Source organism: Zonotrichia albicollis, chromosome 1 (assembly GCF_047830755.1).
Source record: "Zonotrichia albicollis isolate bZonAlb1 chromosome 1, bZonAlb1.hap1, whole genome shotgun sequence".
In the NCBI taxonomy this organism is placed as follows: Eukaryota; Metazoa; Chordata; class Aves; order Passeriformes; family Passerellidae; genus Zonotrichia; species Zonotrichia albicollis.
Window position 1 is genome coordinate 47,016,639 of NC_133819.1, and position 17,666 is coordinate 47,034,304.

A 17,666-nucleotide genomic window follows, 5' to 3' on the forward strand; every position below is an offset into this window, starting at 1 on the left:
ATGTGGATGGCTGTCGTCAGAGTTGTACCAAAAGAAAGCTCAAAGGAATGCCAGCTTGGCTTTTTTTTTTTTTTTTTCTATCACTCAGCTGCACTGAAGCCCGACACCTCTGGTAGCCAGTGAGAGGCTGGTTCTGTGCTGCGCTCTTACAGGAGAAGCCTGGCTGCATTAACTCTTACTAAAACCAGCACTAGACAACTTGAGCAAAACCCAGTGATGGAGGTCAAGTCCACAGAAGCCAGCAGCAGCTCCCAGGGAGGCACCGGCTGTCTGGATCTTACCCTGGTCACTTTCACTGAAACGGTGACTTTCACAGAAGTGGTGGCAGAAGAGGAGTGGGGATCCTTTTACTATTCCTTTAAGGTATTACTTTAAGGGGTGCATTACTTTTCTCAAATGCTTGCAGCTTTGGAGCTTTTTCAGCACATATGTGGGGAGGCAACTAACATTCTTTAACTTTTTTTCCCAGATATTGGTAGGTTTTTTTCCCTGCAAAAACAGCTGACAGCATGTGTGAGGCATTTACTGAAAAGCAAAATACTTGTAAAAATTGGACTTCAGATTTACATGTCTTAGCTAACTCTATCCCCTTCCAAGAGAGGACAGTACTGGTTTTCTGTAGAGGTATTGTAATTATACATGCATCTTTAGTCAAAAGCTTGCATTATTTTAACACATTTTTAATGTAATTTCTTAGATTCATCATCTTGGCATAAGGGATTTCTTTTCAATTTTCCAGCTGTAACAAATATTGTACACAAGTGAGACGGGATTTTTGTTGTTTGGGTTTTTTTTTAATTGTGAGGGACAGGTTCTAATTTGTTTGTTTGTTTGTTGGTGAGTTGAGTGGGGGTTGCAGTGTCTTTTGAAATGTGTTGTTAAGAATGCATTAGATGAGTCATTCAGTAGTGAATGCTGTTCAATTGAATGGGAAGTGTATTCAGTCATCTCCAAAACTAAACATCATCCTAGCAATATGTAAATGGAGGAAAAAGATTGGAGAAGTTCTGAAGCTCACATTTCCTTCAGATTTCTCTGTCTGTTGCTACTGCTTAATTTTGTTCTGAATGCCATGTATCTCTTTATTTTTATGGTACGTTGTACAAGTTCAAGTCATTAAAAAGTCTGTCTAGGAGTGCCCTGCCATTCCTTCTGGACCTCAGCACCAAAGAGATCAATTTCAGCAGGAAAGATCCAGGCATTTATATAATTTGACAACATGAGAGGTAAAAGGGGATATATTCAGGAGCAATTCTGTATCTGTGAGAGTAGTAGTAGTGCTCTGACACAATCTTAGTGGAATCAGTGGAATTACAGCAGGTTCCCAGCCCTGGTTAAGAGGTGTTCCACAGTGCCAGTCTTAATTAGTGAGGGTCTCTTTTAACATGCTGCTTGAAATTGCTAGGGTAATACTTCCTAACTAGGATTTCAAGGGTGAAAAGTATTTTTTATTCCTTTTTTTTTTCCCCTCTCCATGTTAGACTCCTAAAAGGCTCTTGAAAAAAAAATCACAAGGGACAAGAAAAATATTTTAACAACTTTCTCTTTATCTCCTGTCTTCTTTTCACAGTTAGGGCTGTAAATTTGAACAATGTCATGGGAGCAATATTTTATAATAGTAAAAGTGACAATTAATTCCATGATTAGAAAGTCCCCAGGCAGAAAAATGCTCGTTAATAGGAGAGATTGAGTAAATTACAATAATTAGGGAACCAAGGATAGTCATGCATGCTCATCCAGAGCTGAAGGAAACGATTCTGTAGCTGAGGGCTTCTCATTTAGACTTGCTCTTGAGTCTCTGCCGGATGCCTGGCTCTGGCACATGTAGCATGAACTTTGCAAGGAGACTCACTGATTTCACATCAATTACTAGCTGTTGATAGGCATGGAAATATTTTGACTCTAGAGACGAGTGACAGCTGGTGCAGCTGTAGGAAAGGAAGGAGAAAGCACCTGCTCTGATGACTGCAGTGCAGGGAAGACAGGGCTCCCTGCCAGCAATTTCAGCACTCAGTAAAACCCACATGTGGAAGTTGCTGCTGATACCTGTTGACTCCACTGGCCATCATCATCCCCCTGCTCTGCCCATGTTGTGGCTGCGTCCTTGCCACTTCAGCAAGCCAAGCAGCATCATCTTCCTCTTTATAATGCTGTAGTTAAGCAGCTAAAACAATTCAAGTTTCAGTTTGGAACAGGCTGAATGAATTTGAAAAATAGAGTTCAGTGTTCTAAATATAGCTTACAGATAGGGTTTGGATTTTCAAACACACTGTAGCTTGTGGCTGGCTGTGAAGGCAGGGTGGGTGAGCGGTCACTACACAGGTTGAGCCCAGAGCCTATGTGCAGACAGAGCACACAAGCTATTTCTGCTTGGAAAATGCAGGTGTAACCCACCTTAGCAAAGCAGTCATAGGAAAACATGATCTAAACTGATAAAAGGAGACTAGGGAGTGACACCCTGTAACTGTGTTGATGACTTTTTTATGATTCTACCCAATGACAGCTGCCAGGGTATCTCACACGCTGCTCAAACTACATGAGCATGTGCTGGTGTCTTCTTTTCCTCCCGAGTGGCAAAAGGATGGCCAGTACCCACCCCAGGTAGTGTCTGTGTTGGACTGTGGTGGCAACGTGACAAAAATAAAATAATGTGCATTAGAGTATTTCAGTGCCAGAAAGGCTGAGCTGCGATTGCTTCTCTTCCCAAAAAATTTGCGCTTCTGTCTCTTCCTCTGCTTAACAACTAAACCCTGCAGAGTTTCAGATTAGACAATGTTTTGCCAGTTCAGGTTTTTGCTGTCTTTTTGGGGGGAAGGCTGAGGAGAATTTCATTGATTTATTTTATCTCAAAAATGGAACATTTCCTCCACTTAGAGGAATGCAGATTTTCTTCTGGTAGTCATTACTACAGAAGGGCCAGCTGCTCATCAAAGCTTTGCTAATGATGTCTAATTCTGGGGCCATGTGGGCTAACTAAACTGACTCTTGGCATACAGAATGGCAGCTTTTGGGGCAGGACTGGGTGTATCCATGCATCACTCAGCATCCAAGAAGAGCTGGTGTTTTTCATGGCAAAGGCGTTGCCTCATTCCCACTGCCATTTAGGTCTTGCTGCTGTGTCATGGCAAATTGTCCCTGAAAACTCAGATCATCTTTCTTCCTGAGTGCCTTTTTGTGGGGTATCCAGGTATTTTATACCTACCTGGTATAAAATACCAGGTAGATTAGTGTCTTAAACTACAAGGAATTCTGCTGGCTGCTTCAGCACTTAATTCAGAACAGATGTGTAAATTGGCATTAATTACAGCTCCAACCTTCCAAGCCAAAGTTCATTACAATCCTTTACAATCTCCTCCATATGTCCTTAATCCATGTGTAAAAGGGCTCTAAGCATCAATAGCACCTGCCAAATACAGTAGTACAGAAAGCGCAGAAATCATCCAAATACCTGTAGCCTTTCTCTACTTTAGGACCTCCTTAACTCTGCAAACCTGACAGGGTACAAACCAGAAAACTGCCTGGAGAAAAGGTGGAATCTCAGAATAGGTTTGGCCTGATTTTGCACAATGTTTGGGAGGTTTTGTCAGGGCTAGAGGAAGCATCTCCTCCTGCCAGATTCTTAACAGACCAGAAGTTTTCACAATGGTAGGAGCATGTGCTTGTCCTCAGAAAGATTGGGCAGGGCTCATCTCTTTTTTAAGAGCTCTGCTGAGAAAGAAGATGCCCTGCTTTTACACAGGAAAGTAGAGCTTGGAGTGCTCAAAAAGAGAAAGGAACAGCAACTGTGAGTTTTCTCAGTGGGACTGTGTTCCCACCATCATTTTCTACCTCCCAGCAGAGCTGGGAATCCATCAAGTAGGACTTTTTGTTTCCTGCTGTGTACAGTCCCCACCTGTACAGCAGGACACAAAGGTTTTGCTGTTTACATCCAAGGTTGTTGGGAACCCCAGTGTTCCCCCTTGCCAAGTGGGAGCCCCAATCACTGCTCCAAATGTTGACACACCCCTGCCTCTGTGCCCATGAGTCCTGGTCCCTGTGCCATGTAGCAAGAGCACAGCAGTGGTACTGAAGTGTTACCGCTTTCAGGAGGAACTGTGTGCTTATCAAAACCATCACAAATTATTTTAAATGTGTCTTTGGCTGCACTTCCCCAACATTGCAGCATTCACTGTAACTGTGAATTTGTGTGTACCATGTGTTTTAGCCTATGTAGCTCAGATTTTAAACAGGATAGCATACCTAGCACAAGTAAGCACAACTCTAAGAACATGGGCTGCTTATCCATGGAGCTAATGCTCTTTACAAGGGTTGGGGTTTTTACCATCACCAGCAAAGAGCTGAGGAGACCAACATGCTGAGAGGTTTTGTAGGACTGTCCTGTTACCTGGATTTGGCTCCAGGTGTTCCCAGAGACTGCTGAAGTCACAGTCTAATGTCCCTATCCTTTCATCCAAATGTAGGAGTCGCTTTATCTCCTGAAAAGTATTTGCTTATGCTATTTCTCATTCTGATTTTCAAGCAAATATCACAGAGCATCCCATCATTGAATACATAATAGGAAAATAATAATGGGTGCTGTCAAATTTCTGGAGTAATCTCTGCAAATGCAATCACACATTTTAGAAAATAGACATATCAAATAATTCAGAGGTAACTTTGCAATCTTTCGGTGGGGGAGAGGAGGAGGATTAAGTTTACACAAATACGGTGTCAGGGACTCCTGAACACAGCCTCTGCAATGTGCTGTAATGACTGTTGCTATTCCTGAGAAGAGAATGATCTCCTTGGGCTGCTGCCCTGTTGTTGGCCAGGCTGGCCTCATCCAGCAGCTTAAACACAGCACAGAAGAGTCTGGCAGTCTGACAGCCCAACAGGGAGCAGCTCTGAGCCAGGTGATTTGGGCTATTCTACACTGGCAAACCTCATACTACTGTCCCTGTGCTCCACACAGGCACATGGTTTGCACCTGTCTGCATCTCCTATGTAAATGTCCCTAGAAAGTATAATTTTTTTAACATTTTTGAGATATTTAAATTTTACCGATGAGGCATGCATAATAATTTTAGGTGATTAAGGAAAACACCACTTTGGAGTTTTAAATAGGGCTGTCAAAAATCATAAGATTATGGATGGACCTTTGAGTGGTCTAATATTATCTTTCTAGATTGAAAATACTCTAAAAAAATATAGATAGGTACACAATTAAAAATTTATGTTTCCTGATGACATTTAAATCAGGAATATCTGTCTAATTCTGTGGAATTTTCCTAGAGTGCAATGAGTAAAACATCCTGCAATAACTGAACAGCACTGCCTGCATTTCTTGTCTGTCTTGTACCAAATCACAACAGAATGGCAAATAAGAACTATTTGGTGACAGAATTGAATTGAATTAATCACATTTGTTACTGACTGTCACCATCACACCTATAGAGAATTTTGGGACAGAGTGGAGGCTTGTTCAGCTGTTGAGGTTGGAAAGATCATTGCAATAAGCATGCATTAGATTGTGTGCACTGAAGGGACCCTGCTCATCCATGGTGATGAAGTCAGAGCTAATAAATAGGTTTTTTTAAAAAGCATAGGTTCACCAAAAAAAAAAAAAACTACATTTCAAAAAGAGGAGAAATTCATCTTGATAACAAAATTGCCCCTTTCCATGAGGAAGTGTCTTGATTTAATGAATAGACTTTCTCAGTCTATTTCTCAGCTTTTTTGTTTCCCTAAGTCTAAAAGGAAGAAAATTTTGTAGATCTTTCCTCTATGTAACACATAAACATAACAGACTAGGAGTGAAATACCATATAGACACAAACTCGTACAAAACTGCTTCTCAAGTTCAACAGAACAGAAAAAGTCAACTTGTGCTCCTTCCAGCTGTGTGTTTTTTACAATGATAAGGACTTCTTGGGAAGTGACTGTTGTCAGAATATTTGATATGTTGGTGGAGGTTTCATGCGGCAATGCATCCCAGCTTTGCCAGAATGTTCCGTAACCTTGGGCTGGGAGGATAACCCAAGTAATCAGTTGGAAGGCAGCCTCTGCACAGGGGATAGGAGGGCTATCAAGCACAACCAGTAGCATTTAAATGAGAAAGCAGCAGTCCCAGAGTCAAACCTGAGGCTGAACTGGTGTTTATGCACTTTGAATCAGGCTCCATTCCAGCCACACTAATTAAAAACAACAAAAAAAGATCAACTCCTAGAGGGCTTGTTGCCTGCTGAAATGTGTTTCTCTCAAATTCAATCATAATGAAAGCACTTTCAATGACAAAATATAAAACTTAGCTTTGAACTTTCTTTTCTCCCAGTCTTTCTTACCTTCACATGAGTTTTCCCTGGGTTTTTAAGTGTCAATCAAATTGTTTTCCCAAAATTTTCAGGAATATCTTGTGTGAGATCTGAGTAGAAACTGAATAGAAAAATCTTCTCAGTTTTGCCTTTCAGGATGAAGAACCCTCTTTCAAAACATATTTGTGTTACAGGGGTGGACAGTACAACTTCTTGCTGCTTGTGACAGCCAAGGCTGAAGATTCCAGTGACCTTCCCAGTTTTATGTTTCTTTCTTATTAAGACACAGCCTATCAGCAAATGAATCAAGAGCTTTTCAGCCATTTTTTTAGCTTTTCTTTTCTTGAACATTAGGAGATGAATTAGTAATCTGAATCTTCACATTCAGGTCATTAGCATTTGCTGCTGTTTGAAGCTTACTTCTAGCCCAAGTATTCTGTTTGTTGTGCCTCTTCTTGTAAGATATTTGGTGCCCCTTACTTTTTTCCTTCTTGACAGTCAGAACTGTTGTTAATCATTTAAGTATACACAACTTTCTTTGAGCAGATTGATGTTACATTGTGGGGTTTTTTCACAACCCAACTTGCGTAGAAAGTTTCAGCACAGGAAAAAATATGGGTGTTTCCTTAGAATTTTAACCAAGTTTTTTCTTTGTTTTTATGTATTAAAAAACCTTTATTTTGTAGGTGGCAAGCATAACCATAGTCATGACCCCTTCAGTGGCATCACACTTCATTTCTGGAAGCCCACAGTTTAAGCTGATCACACCTGGCAGAAATTCTTCATCTCAGAACTTCAAGTAAATATTTAAAAAAGGACTTTTAAAGTCCTTTTTCTTAAGACAATGATGTTTTTCCCATTTCCATGCCAGTAGCCCTTACAGCCATACTCTTTACTTGCAGAACAAATTTTAAATTACGTAAAGATTACCAGAAAGATCTGAGCTGTTCTTTTTTTCTGTGATACAAAAAATAATATGCAACATGGGCAAAGCACTAATCTGATTATGTCTGTTTAAGTATCTTCTAGTTGTAAGAATACTTGTTAAGAAAATAGGTCTTATGCATACTTGTGTGTGTGCATAATAATTCAAGTAGAGAAGGACTTCTGGAGGTAACCTGAACTAGCCACTTGAAAGCAAATCCAAATGATGCTAGATTTTTCAGGGCAGTGTCTGCCTAATTTCTGAATATCTCTAGGGATGAAAATCTCACAACATTTCTGTGTTCCCATCCTGGTGCTTGACCACCCTCAGGAAGAGACTTTCCTTGTAATGTCATACCAAGATGTCCCATGTTGCAACCCTTGTTTGTGGACTTTTGCCCTTTCATGGTGCACATTTGAGAAGATTCTGGCTCCATCTTCTCTGCACCTTCCTGTCAGATAATTGTAGGCAGCACTTAGATCCCAGAAGGCTCCTCTAGGGTTTCTGCTGTGTAGGAATCTGGCAGTATGGAAAAGAGGTGTTTTATTATTTTTGCTTTGTTTATTTATTTAAAAATTCAATTAATTATATCAGAGGTTTAGTCAGTACCTTTAAAACTCCCTAATTGGCTTAATGGGTGTATTTCTTTTATTCCCTTCAGTGTAGCAGTCCAAAGCGCAATTTGCCTTAGAGATAAGCTGATTATAAATCCCTGACAGAAATCAGTCAAGCTGCATGGCACCTGTCTGCCTCTGGAAAATTAATTCTCCTGGTTTTTTGGGTTTTTTGGGGGGTCTTTGGTTTATTTTTGGTTTTTGGTTTTTTTTTTTTGGTGTTTTTTTAAGGGTTTTAAATTTCCATCCTAAATGGGGGATGTTAAAATAGCAAATCCATCCTGAACATTTTCAGTTTGCAATGTTCAAGATTCCAAATCTTCTACAGTGGGATGAAAAAAAAATTGCTAATCTAGACTGCTCCATTTTTCTGCATGGTCTGCAATTAATGTGATTATTTTAGAGAATGAAAAAAGATTTTTCTCTTCTTTTCCCTCCTTCAAGAAAGTGCAATGCAATCTACTAGTGGTGAACTTGACCACGAGCATGACAGTTACCCAATTTAACAAGGGGATTTATATATTCTTCTTATGTGTTAAGAGCACTCTTGCAAAATTGCTTGGCTTGCTTCATGATTATAGCTCTCTTACAATCTCAATTGCTGCTAAGCTAACCCCATAATTTTTAAAATATACCAAAGGCAAGATCATTTGTGTATTCCCAGAGTTTATCAACTGTCAAGAAAAAGCTGTTCAGAGACTTAAGCTGCTACTGGCTTGTGATATGAGGGATCATTCCTCTTCTTCACCCAGAAGATCAAGAAGATGGTGCAGAAAGATGCCAGGTCAGCAGGACCAAGAAGTTACCACAGGCCTGCAGTGCTCATATTAAGAGGCCAGTCAGCCACTCCAGGCATGGAGTATCTCTCCCTCTCTTTTTCTATTTGCCCATTTCTTACCTGAAAGTAATTTTTTCCAGAGCAGCCTCAGCAGCTAGAGCTAAACAGTTTTAGACAGGGTCCCTGTCCAAGTACAAATAATCTTTGCCCATTGCTAGTTGAACCTCTCTTTCTATTAGGCAACTTCTCTAATATAAGACAAAGGCTTTTGCACCTCAAGACATGAGGAACAGCCCCTCCATTGGACTGGGCTATCAGGTATATCCCCATTCCACAGTCACAGCTGGGGCTCCCCAGCAAGAGGGATACAAATCCTGAGGGAAGATAGAGCAAGGAAGTTGGCTGGGGAGAACTGGAAGGAGGGATGGCATTGTGGTACCAAAATGCCACCCAACATCTCCAAAAGGATTTAAATATGGTCTTGATTAAAGGGGTTTGCAGGAGTGATCTCTGCCTCAAATATAAAGCAGAATACACCTCTTGTTAGACTTATTCCAGCCTCTGGATTTAGAAATTTAATTAGAGAAAGAAAATGATAAGCCTTTTTTACAGCCAAAGGAAAATGCACACAGTCTTCAGACAGGTTTTCTGGCTTCCATTTCACCCATGAAGAGGCATTTTCTTAATTGACTAAACCTGGCTTTAATCTTGGAGCAACATAGCAAAACCTGAATATGCTCTCTGGATGTTGAGCACTTCCATGCTGCAAAAATGGCAGCCTTGTGGAACAGCAACATGTGCAATGGCTCGAGTCAAACCAAGGAAATCCTCTTGACTTTCATTTGTTGGTGACCTTAATAATGTCAACAGCATCTCTAGCTTTTCTAACCTGAAATAACTGCTCTGTGACACTAGTCTCTCATGGCATTCTCATCTACTGCAATTATTAATGCCCATTTCAAAAGAAGCCCTTGTCAAAAGAGGTTTGGGAGATATTATTATCTTCCTTTTTATCAGAATGCTTCTGATGTTTGCACAACATATTATTGAGGCATGTTTTTTGTAAATTACCTTGTCCAGGACTGTTATTAAGAAAGGATTTTTGTTTGATGAATGAACAAGACATGAAACTAAACACTTTTATGTCAAAACAAAATGAAGATGATGAATAAAACTAAAGAAAGTTCAGCTGGAGTGAGATTCAAAAACCCATCAGCTATCTCTCTAATCTAATAACTATTTTTAAAGGCTTCACAGACGGCTTCACTGGCTCAATCAATCTCTCTATCTATGATATATTTGAAAGCCTTCTTTTTCTTTTTAAATTTTCATCCTGAATTCTGTACCGTAGTTTTGATTTTTTGTCCAGTCCACAGTGGATCTAAAGAAGAGATTAGTGCTTTACTTTTTTACATTAGTCTTTTTATGTCCTCGAGGCTATGTTCATCTTTTCCTGCAGTCGGCTTTTCCTGGATTTAGCAACTTGATTCATTCAGTCGTTTTGCCTGACTACGTCCTTTATGTCAACTCGTTTGTGTGTCTCTCTTGAAGCACTGTGCCCAGGAGTGGGCACGGCCCAGTGGGAAGATGCAGCAGAGGCACATGAGCCTGGTGTTGATCCCAAAGTGATGGTGGCTGTTGCTCCCATGGTAGGGTGATTCCATGACGTTCTGGGGCACTTTGCACGTGTGCTGCGTGTGAGGGTTGATGTTTGGAAGGCAGGTCCGACCAAGTGAGATTACACACTACACTGCAGCCCTGCACTTCTCCTTGTTGGACAGCATGTTGCTTTTTTTTCCCAGTACACGTTTCCAATTCATGAAGATAACTTTGAATTCCAATCCTGGCCTCTGCAAAGGCCTTTATCACAGTGGGCATCCCATTAATAACTATGCAAGTTTTCATTCTGCAAGTTAACACAGACTGAGAGAGGCTGCAGTGATTTAAGTTTCCTATTGTTACAACTCCTTAATCCTCAGGAATGAGATCTTTTTCCTTTTAGTCAGAATGTCAGCTCCCACAAATAGATTAATAGAAATTTTGGCTTTATTTCTTTGTCTACGGCCCTTCCAGAGTTACCTCTATTTTCAGTGTTTGCATTTTTAAGCTATCTTTGCAGTCTGGTTTAATGTCTGGAGTCTAACATTGCTTAATTGTTAGGCATTGCTTTTAAATTGGCAGAGGGGATTTAATCTGACAATTTGTACTGTGCTCTTATCCTTCTAACACAGCCTCTGATGCTCCATAGCTAATTCTTCTGTGGGAAACATAAGAAGGTGTGAGTATCAGATCCTTCTTCTGTTCCTATCTATATCAGTATAATACAGGAATATAATTCCTTTTAAGAAAATGCTCTTCTGATTTTATACCAAAGAAAACGGGAACAAGTCTAGTCCCTTAGTTTTCTTCATGTGAGAAATATGTTTTCTGAAATGGAAAAACCAAAACAAACCCCGAGGAGAAATCATTGATTTCAAGGACAAAAGCAATGTGAAATCTTATCTTTTATGATTTTATTGTCTTCCAAAAAGATATTTCCTTCCAATTCCTGTGCTAAGAAAAGCGTCCCCATAAAAACAGTTTCACCATATCTCTGCCACACATATTTAAGGAAATTTGTTTCCAATAAATTAAAGAGATTTGCAGGTAACCCAAAAAGATAGATTTTTTTTTTTTTAATCTAAAGGCCAAGAATCTAGCCCACACAGGTTGTCTCATCTAGGTCACTCTATACTCAGTGGAGACAAATCATCCCAAGGTAGGTGAGATGAGTGGTGACTCATCTCTGAGACACTGCTATTACCTAGACAATACTAAGACAATTTAGAACAGTTGTGTCTCTTTGGAACTTCAAAGTTAGCAGAGATGACACTGTGTTGGTGAAAATCATCATGCTGGGAAAAGTGAAATTCCCTCTACACAGCCTTCATTGTTTGCTTAAACTATCTCTAGGCTCAGGCACAGAGTGCAACATCAAATTTCCCCTCATCAGGTCGTGCTTTCCCTGCGTGACCCTGTGATCCACGAGGTAGTGTGGGTCCCTACCTGGAGCAAAGCTGAGTCTGGTTCCCAGGAGAGGCTGCTCTGAGGGGCAATGGGAGGGTCAAGGAGGGACAATGACTGCTGGCCAGGAGTGGGGCTAAGTGCTGAGAAGGCACTAAGGCTAATTATAAAGCAGGAAGCTCCATGTCCCTGCTCCATTCATTTCATTGCACCTTCCCTTCCCACTCTCATAGTGAACTATTTTCTTTTAAAGCAGAAGGAGCTCTGGGTTCTGCTCATCGTAGTGGCTTACAAATGCCTTTAATGAGTGTTCTCCCTGGTTTTTGCTCTTCTATCAGCCTAATCATGTAGATGGGGTACTACTGACAGCATCTTTCCCCCAGCCTGCTGAGGCCACGTCTGTAGGGCCAGCACCTGGCGCCCCTCCTCAGCTGCAGCCCTCACCTGCCTCCTCCATCTTCCTCTAACTCCCATGTTGTGGATTTGCTGTTTTGAATGGAAAGATCCCAAACTACTGCATTGACAAAACCTAAAACAGTTGCTAGGATATAAAGATTGGCTGTGCACTCACCAAACAACCAAACGTGGACACACACATGCGGTGTCGATCCTGCAGCCAGAACATCCCGGTGCTTCGAGAGCAGGAACAGCTTTCTTACCTTGTTTTCTTTGTACACACACCACTAGGGGACGTTTTGTCATCACGTTTCAGTCGCTACACAAGTATACTTTTCTTTAGTGGGTCATGCTTCCTTTTCAGTCTTGGTGCACATCTAGATCGTGGAGTGGATGTTGAATTTCATTAGGGCTCATGAATGACCCAGACTCACTGAAGTTGGGGAAGAGAGAAGTATTTATTTCCTCCATTTCTCCAAAGGAGCCCATCTATCAACATTCCTTATGAAGTGAGGCAGCTGGTTATTTCACAGCTTGCTGGAGCAGCACAAGAAAGCCGAGAGCTGCCTCTCATTTTAGCACTAAATGCAGAATACAGACACTGTTAGTGGTTTTGTGAAGAGAGAAGTAATATACAGCCCCTGCAAACCAAACTGGAAAGAACATCACTAGCAGTGATGCATGTTAAGTATTTTCTGAAAAAAACCAAGAATGTCTTTAGACTAAATAGTTTAAATCAATTGGCAAAACTCAAATTTCACTCCTGTTTTCCATTCTCATCTCATTTGTCTGAGGATAAGTGACTGTCCATCAATATGCTTTTTTCCCTTCTTTCCATTGCAGACAGAGCAGCTGGTGACTCTTTGGATTCTCTTTATTGTCACAATTTCTGGAAATGCCATTGTGCTCTTCTCTACCTGGAGAAGGAAGAGGAAATCTCGAATGACCTACTTTGTTACTCAGCTGGCAATCACAGGTAGTGTATGAGAGGGGAAAGGGCACCTGACCTGCACAGGAATCACTGTTAAAATGACAAATAAGAAAATGTGAGTTGAGGGGTGAAGAATTCAGTTGCCACCTAATGTCCAGTTGCAGTTTGCCATAAAGCAAATGGATGGCTACTTATCTTAGGGCTCAGTCTGACTCTGATCTAAAAAGATGTTGCTAGATGTAGTAGTATGCAGCAGCTGCAACTCATTGGTGTCACTAAATCTTATATTCCAGTCTGAGTTTGCATCTGCATTTCCCAGAAGCTATGTCTCCAGTTGTTGTCATGGAACTGCTTCAATTAAACTAGTTTAAGATTAATCTCTTGTGTTTTTCTGCTAAAACTACTCCATCAATTATTGTCCTGCGGTGAAGAGTGAAAATAACTTCATGTTGTCCAGTTTAATGAAGGGAAATATAACAATATAAAGGTGGAGAGGAATGCATTTAGTTGTTTTTTTTTTTTTTTTAAATGGACAGAAGGATGCTGATCCAAGGATTTTGTAGTTTTTAAACAGAGTGTGAAATGCACAGGAGCCTGGTTTGTAAAATGTCAGTCTCAGCAAGAGGGAAAGGAAATGAGCATAAGCAGCACATTGTTTCTCTGTGGTCTTGAATGGACTACATTTGTGGGGGTTTAAGTTTCCCAAGGGAAAATATGTGCTGTTTCTATAACAGTGTCCTGCTACTAATCCCTGCTTACAAGACATCTGTGTCGTACTGTTTGTGTATATAGGATATATTTATATGCTTCTATTGTTGTTTTTTTTTTCCTTCCCCTAAGCTATGGTAGGAATTATAGCACTTTTTTGCTAAAGAACCATTTAATATATGATTTTCCAACAATAGTGCTTCCTCTTTCGTTGTCTGTTGTACCTGTGTTTAAACTGGCAAAGCAAAGCACGACACTGCCCAATTTCCAACATGCATTTTTGTAAATAAATTAACTCCATGGTCTCAGCCATGTCTGCTCAGGAGCATGTTCAGTTTGAAGAACTACTCTTAGCTGAAACAGACCAGGGTGTGCAAAGTGATGCAAAGAGGCAGGCCTGTAACAGGTGGTGGAAGAATCCTTGTAAGGTGAGGACGTGAAGATTTGCAGTGACTTCTTTTCTGAAGGGCTGACAGCTGGTTTTCCTATTTGCCTGAGTCATCTGTAATAAATAGTTTTACTTCTTATCTCAGTTGTGACCTTTATTGCCACTTCCTTCACGAGGCAGCAGATAAGGCAGGTCAATACAGCCTCACCCCACAGCCTGGAATCATCAATCACACATCAAGCATTACAGTGTTCACAGGAGTTTCAAAATAAACACTCTCTGCTTAAAGAGTTCCCAGTCCCAGATGAATGGAATGTACTCAGGCAGCCAAGCAGAAGTACAGGCAAAGAAAGAAGAGCAGAGGAAGACCCAGATGGACATCATCCATTTCATACTTACTGTCAGGTGTACTGGGAGGAGTCTGCTGCTGTTTCTGTGCTGGAAAAGTCTCTGAGTGGGAATTTTTCTATTTTGTACCCATAGGAAAGAGGACTTTTTGTATTAGAATGGAGCTCCATGAAGAACTATTCACTAGGGGTTTAGGTACTGTCAGCATGAAGGGAGAGGAAGGCATTGCAAGTGCAGTTTTGAGGGAGCTGAAAGAATCAATGACAGTGACAAAGACAACAAAGCAAATACACCATTAGATGTGGGCAGCAAATAGTGCTATACAGCTGATGCTATAATTTGACTGAGATTTGTGTGTTCCACTCGCTAATTCTTCTGACTTCCCCTTCCCTAAAATTATCCTTGACTTTTAAAATTGCCTGAGTTCAACAGTCTGTTCCATTTCATATTACAAAAATTCACATAGAAAACTCACTTGACATTCACATCTGCAACGTTAAAAGAAGTAACTTCAGCTCTAACAGCAAGGCTCCTTTCAAGCAATGTTGATTTCTTTTTTGTGATGCAGGAGTCAGAGCTCTAATTTATCTTCCCGCACCAAGACTGCTTGTCAGTATTTTGGCACAAGGAAATGACTTAATTCCTGAAATGGAGCCATTTCACTTTCTTATCTTTAAAAATATTATTAAGAACAAAGCAAGCTGGCAACAGCCATCATCCTTTCACAACAAGTTATGAGGTAGACGCAGAACATTATGAAAACACTGACTTGTCACATTGCTTTGACATGCCAAGCATATTTAAATCCTTCCAACTAAGGCCTAATCTCCTGGCAAACAATTTCTGCTTAGTCAATATTACTACTTTCATCTATTTTGAGGTCCTTAAAATATTTATTATTTCTGCCCAGTAGCAGAAAGAAGAATAATGGATATAGTTTTATCAATGCAGACATTTCAAAGCCATTTAAAAACTTTTTGTCTATTGATCTGTGGCTCAATAACTGTGAGGTACCCTCAATTCTCACATTTAGCCACTGATGTAGTACCAAAAGTGAAATTAAAATTCAGCCTTTGTGTTAGAATAAACAAGGTATTCAAAGCAAAATTGTGCATAATACATGAATAAGAAGTGAGTGCTGTTGTTCTTTTTGACTGGTTGCCAAGCCAGATGCAGATGAGAAATAACTAACTGATTGAGGCTTCTTTCAACACTGACAGAATTCAGTGGTTCAACCCACTCCACAAATCTAGAGAATATTCTTACTGATCCTTTACTACATTATGATTCAACATGGTGCTCAAGGCTGTGGGGATCTGTAGGAATGTGAGTAATCCCTTCAACTTCAGAATGCTTAAGGATGTTGCTGAAGCCTGGATTCACAATATTTTACATTAAATATACACTTATACAATGCTTGTGTCAGTACCACATTTAAGTCTATGTCTAACTCTCAGTTCATGCATAAATCTCTTTGAAATTATCTGGGAATTAAGCACTAGGAAATCAGCTAAGAGTTAACAGCTGAGCTGAACAATAGTACTAATCACTCAGCATCAGCTAATTTAATGAAGAGGAATATTGTCATATTTGGCTTGTGTTCAGTTTTCAGTTTGCCTTTGGGCATATTCCTCTTCTGTAAAAATGTTGTTCTTAGAAACAAGTTGGTGCAGACGGAAACTAAAGCTAGGTTTCCTACAGATTTCTATCTCCAAGGTAATTTAGTTTCTCAGAAAGAGCAAGCTCTGAAGATTACCCTGTGAGGAGGGTATTTCTAAGCACTTTTCCCCAAACACTTTTCTTCTGAGCTTAGCACAAGTTATGCTCATGGCATAGCTATCTCTCCTGGCAGGAAATCTCTTACATCTTTCCCTACCCGATGCCATTTCACATAACTTCAGTGTCTTAGTGTATTTAAGATGTTTGCTTCCGACTGAAATCACCAAGTGGTTCAAGATCAAAGACTGGGATGAGTTCACAGGAGCTGTATAAAGCTGGAAGTATTGAAGTGAAATATTGTTGTTTTCAGGAAACATGGTTTGTCCACACATTTGTATCTGTATAGGTCAATTTACCCAGCTCTACCAAATGAAGGCCTTCTTAAGTTTACTCTCAAAATGTAAAAGCAGTGGACATGAGGCATATATCAAACTATTTGAGTAGTAGTGGATAAGAAATATAATTTATGGGCCAAAGAGCTAGTACTTTGTAACAGCAAGAACTGCTATTATTTGACCAATAGCAAAACCAATCAAGCGATACATTGAAACAGTCTATATTTGAATGAAAAGAAATGAATTGAAGAGAACGAATGAAATGAAAGAATTTTTCTTCTCATTATTTTCCATTCAACTTTAACTACCACTGACAGAGGAATGTATTTAAGTTCCTTTTATTGACGAGAAGTAGGTAGCTTATTTAAATCTTTTTTTCCAACATTACCATCCAGAAATTTGGAACTTGAAATGTCATGACCTTTAGCTCAGTGTGCTTCTATTCCACCATTTAACAGAAATCAGTAATTTAGGAACAGTGTTACATTTTGTCCATTGTTAGGGGTAGAACTACATGTAGGCACTTCACTGCATGCCAAATTTTAAGCTACAGTCTGACAGTCTTGTTTGGAAATATGTGCTCACATATGTATTGCTGTGGCTGTAATGAAGAGAGAAAATAGAAAGAACATCACATAACTTTTATGGTAGCTTACATATAAAGAGGAAAACAAAAGATTTTCTGTAAGCATATGCAGCTGTACAGTCCATATTATGGTATAAATACCAAATCCTAAGGGATGACTTGAGAATTACATTAAAAAGGCAAGGAGGTAATTTAAAAAGTGATATAAAGATATTTGTATCATTACCTTCCTCGGTTGCTCCCAGAAAGTTGAAGGTCTTGGTCCTCACCAGCTGCACTCATTTTGTTCAGTGTTTGGTGAAAAGGCAATACACTGAGAACCTGCTACGAGAGGGCAACACAAGCATATAGGTGGAAATGGACCCTGCTAAAGCAAAGAGTGCTGCTTTATTCCTATGCTGCTTCTGCCCAGAGAGAGCATGACAGTGAGACTAAAACCAGCTGGGCTCAATCACCGACTTCTAGGGCGACTTTGGATTAGATGACTGAAGGCAGAGACTAATTTTCCAGTTAAATGCACTAAATGAATGTATCTAACTGTGCAGCCACAAGAGCTAAACATGAACAAATTTTGTTCTTCTTTTCTTCTTCTTTTTTCCCCCTACACCAAAACCAGTAGGGTACTGGGTTCTGACTGCTTTAATG

At 40.0% G+C, this 17,666-nt stretch overlaps 1 protein-coding gene across 1 annotated transcript in view; it reads left to right on the forward strand.

Moving 5' to 3' along the window:
* The window catches only part of NPSR1 (neuropeptide S receptor 1), a 108,845-nt gene that overhangs the window by 50,228 nt on the left and 40,951 nt on the right, over positions 1 to 17,666 (forward strand). Inside the window, exons 5-6 of the mRNA XM_005485919.4 lie at positions 89 to 363; positions 12,850 to 12,982. Of these exons, the coding sequence (XP_005485976.1) occupies positions 217 to 363; positions 12,850 to 12,982 (280 nt within the window). The 5' untranslated portion in view covers positions 89 to 216. The remainder of the gene's footprint in view (positions 1 to 88; positions 364 to 12,849; positions 12,983 to 17,666) is intronic.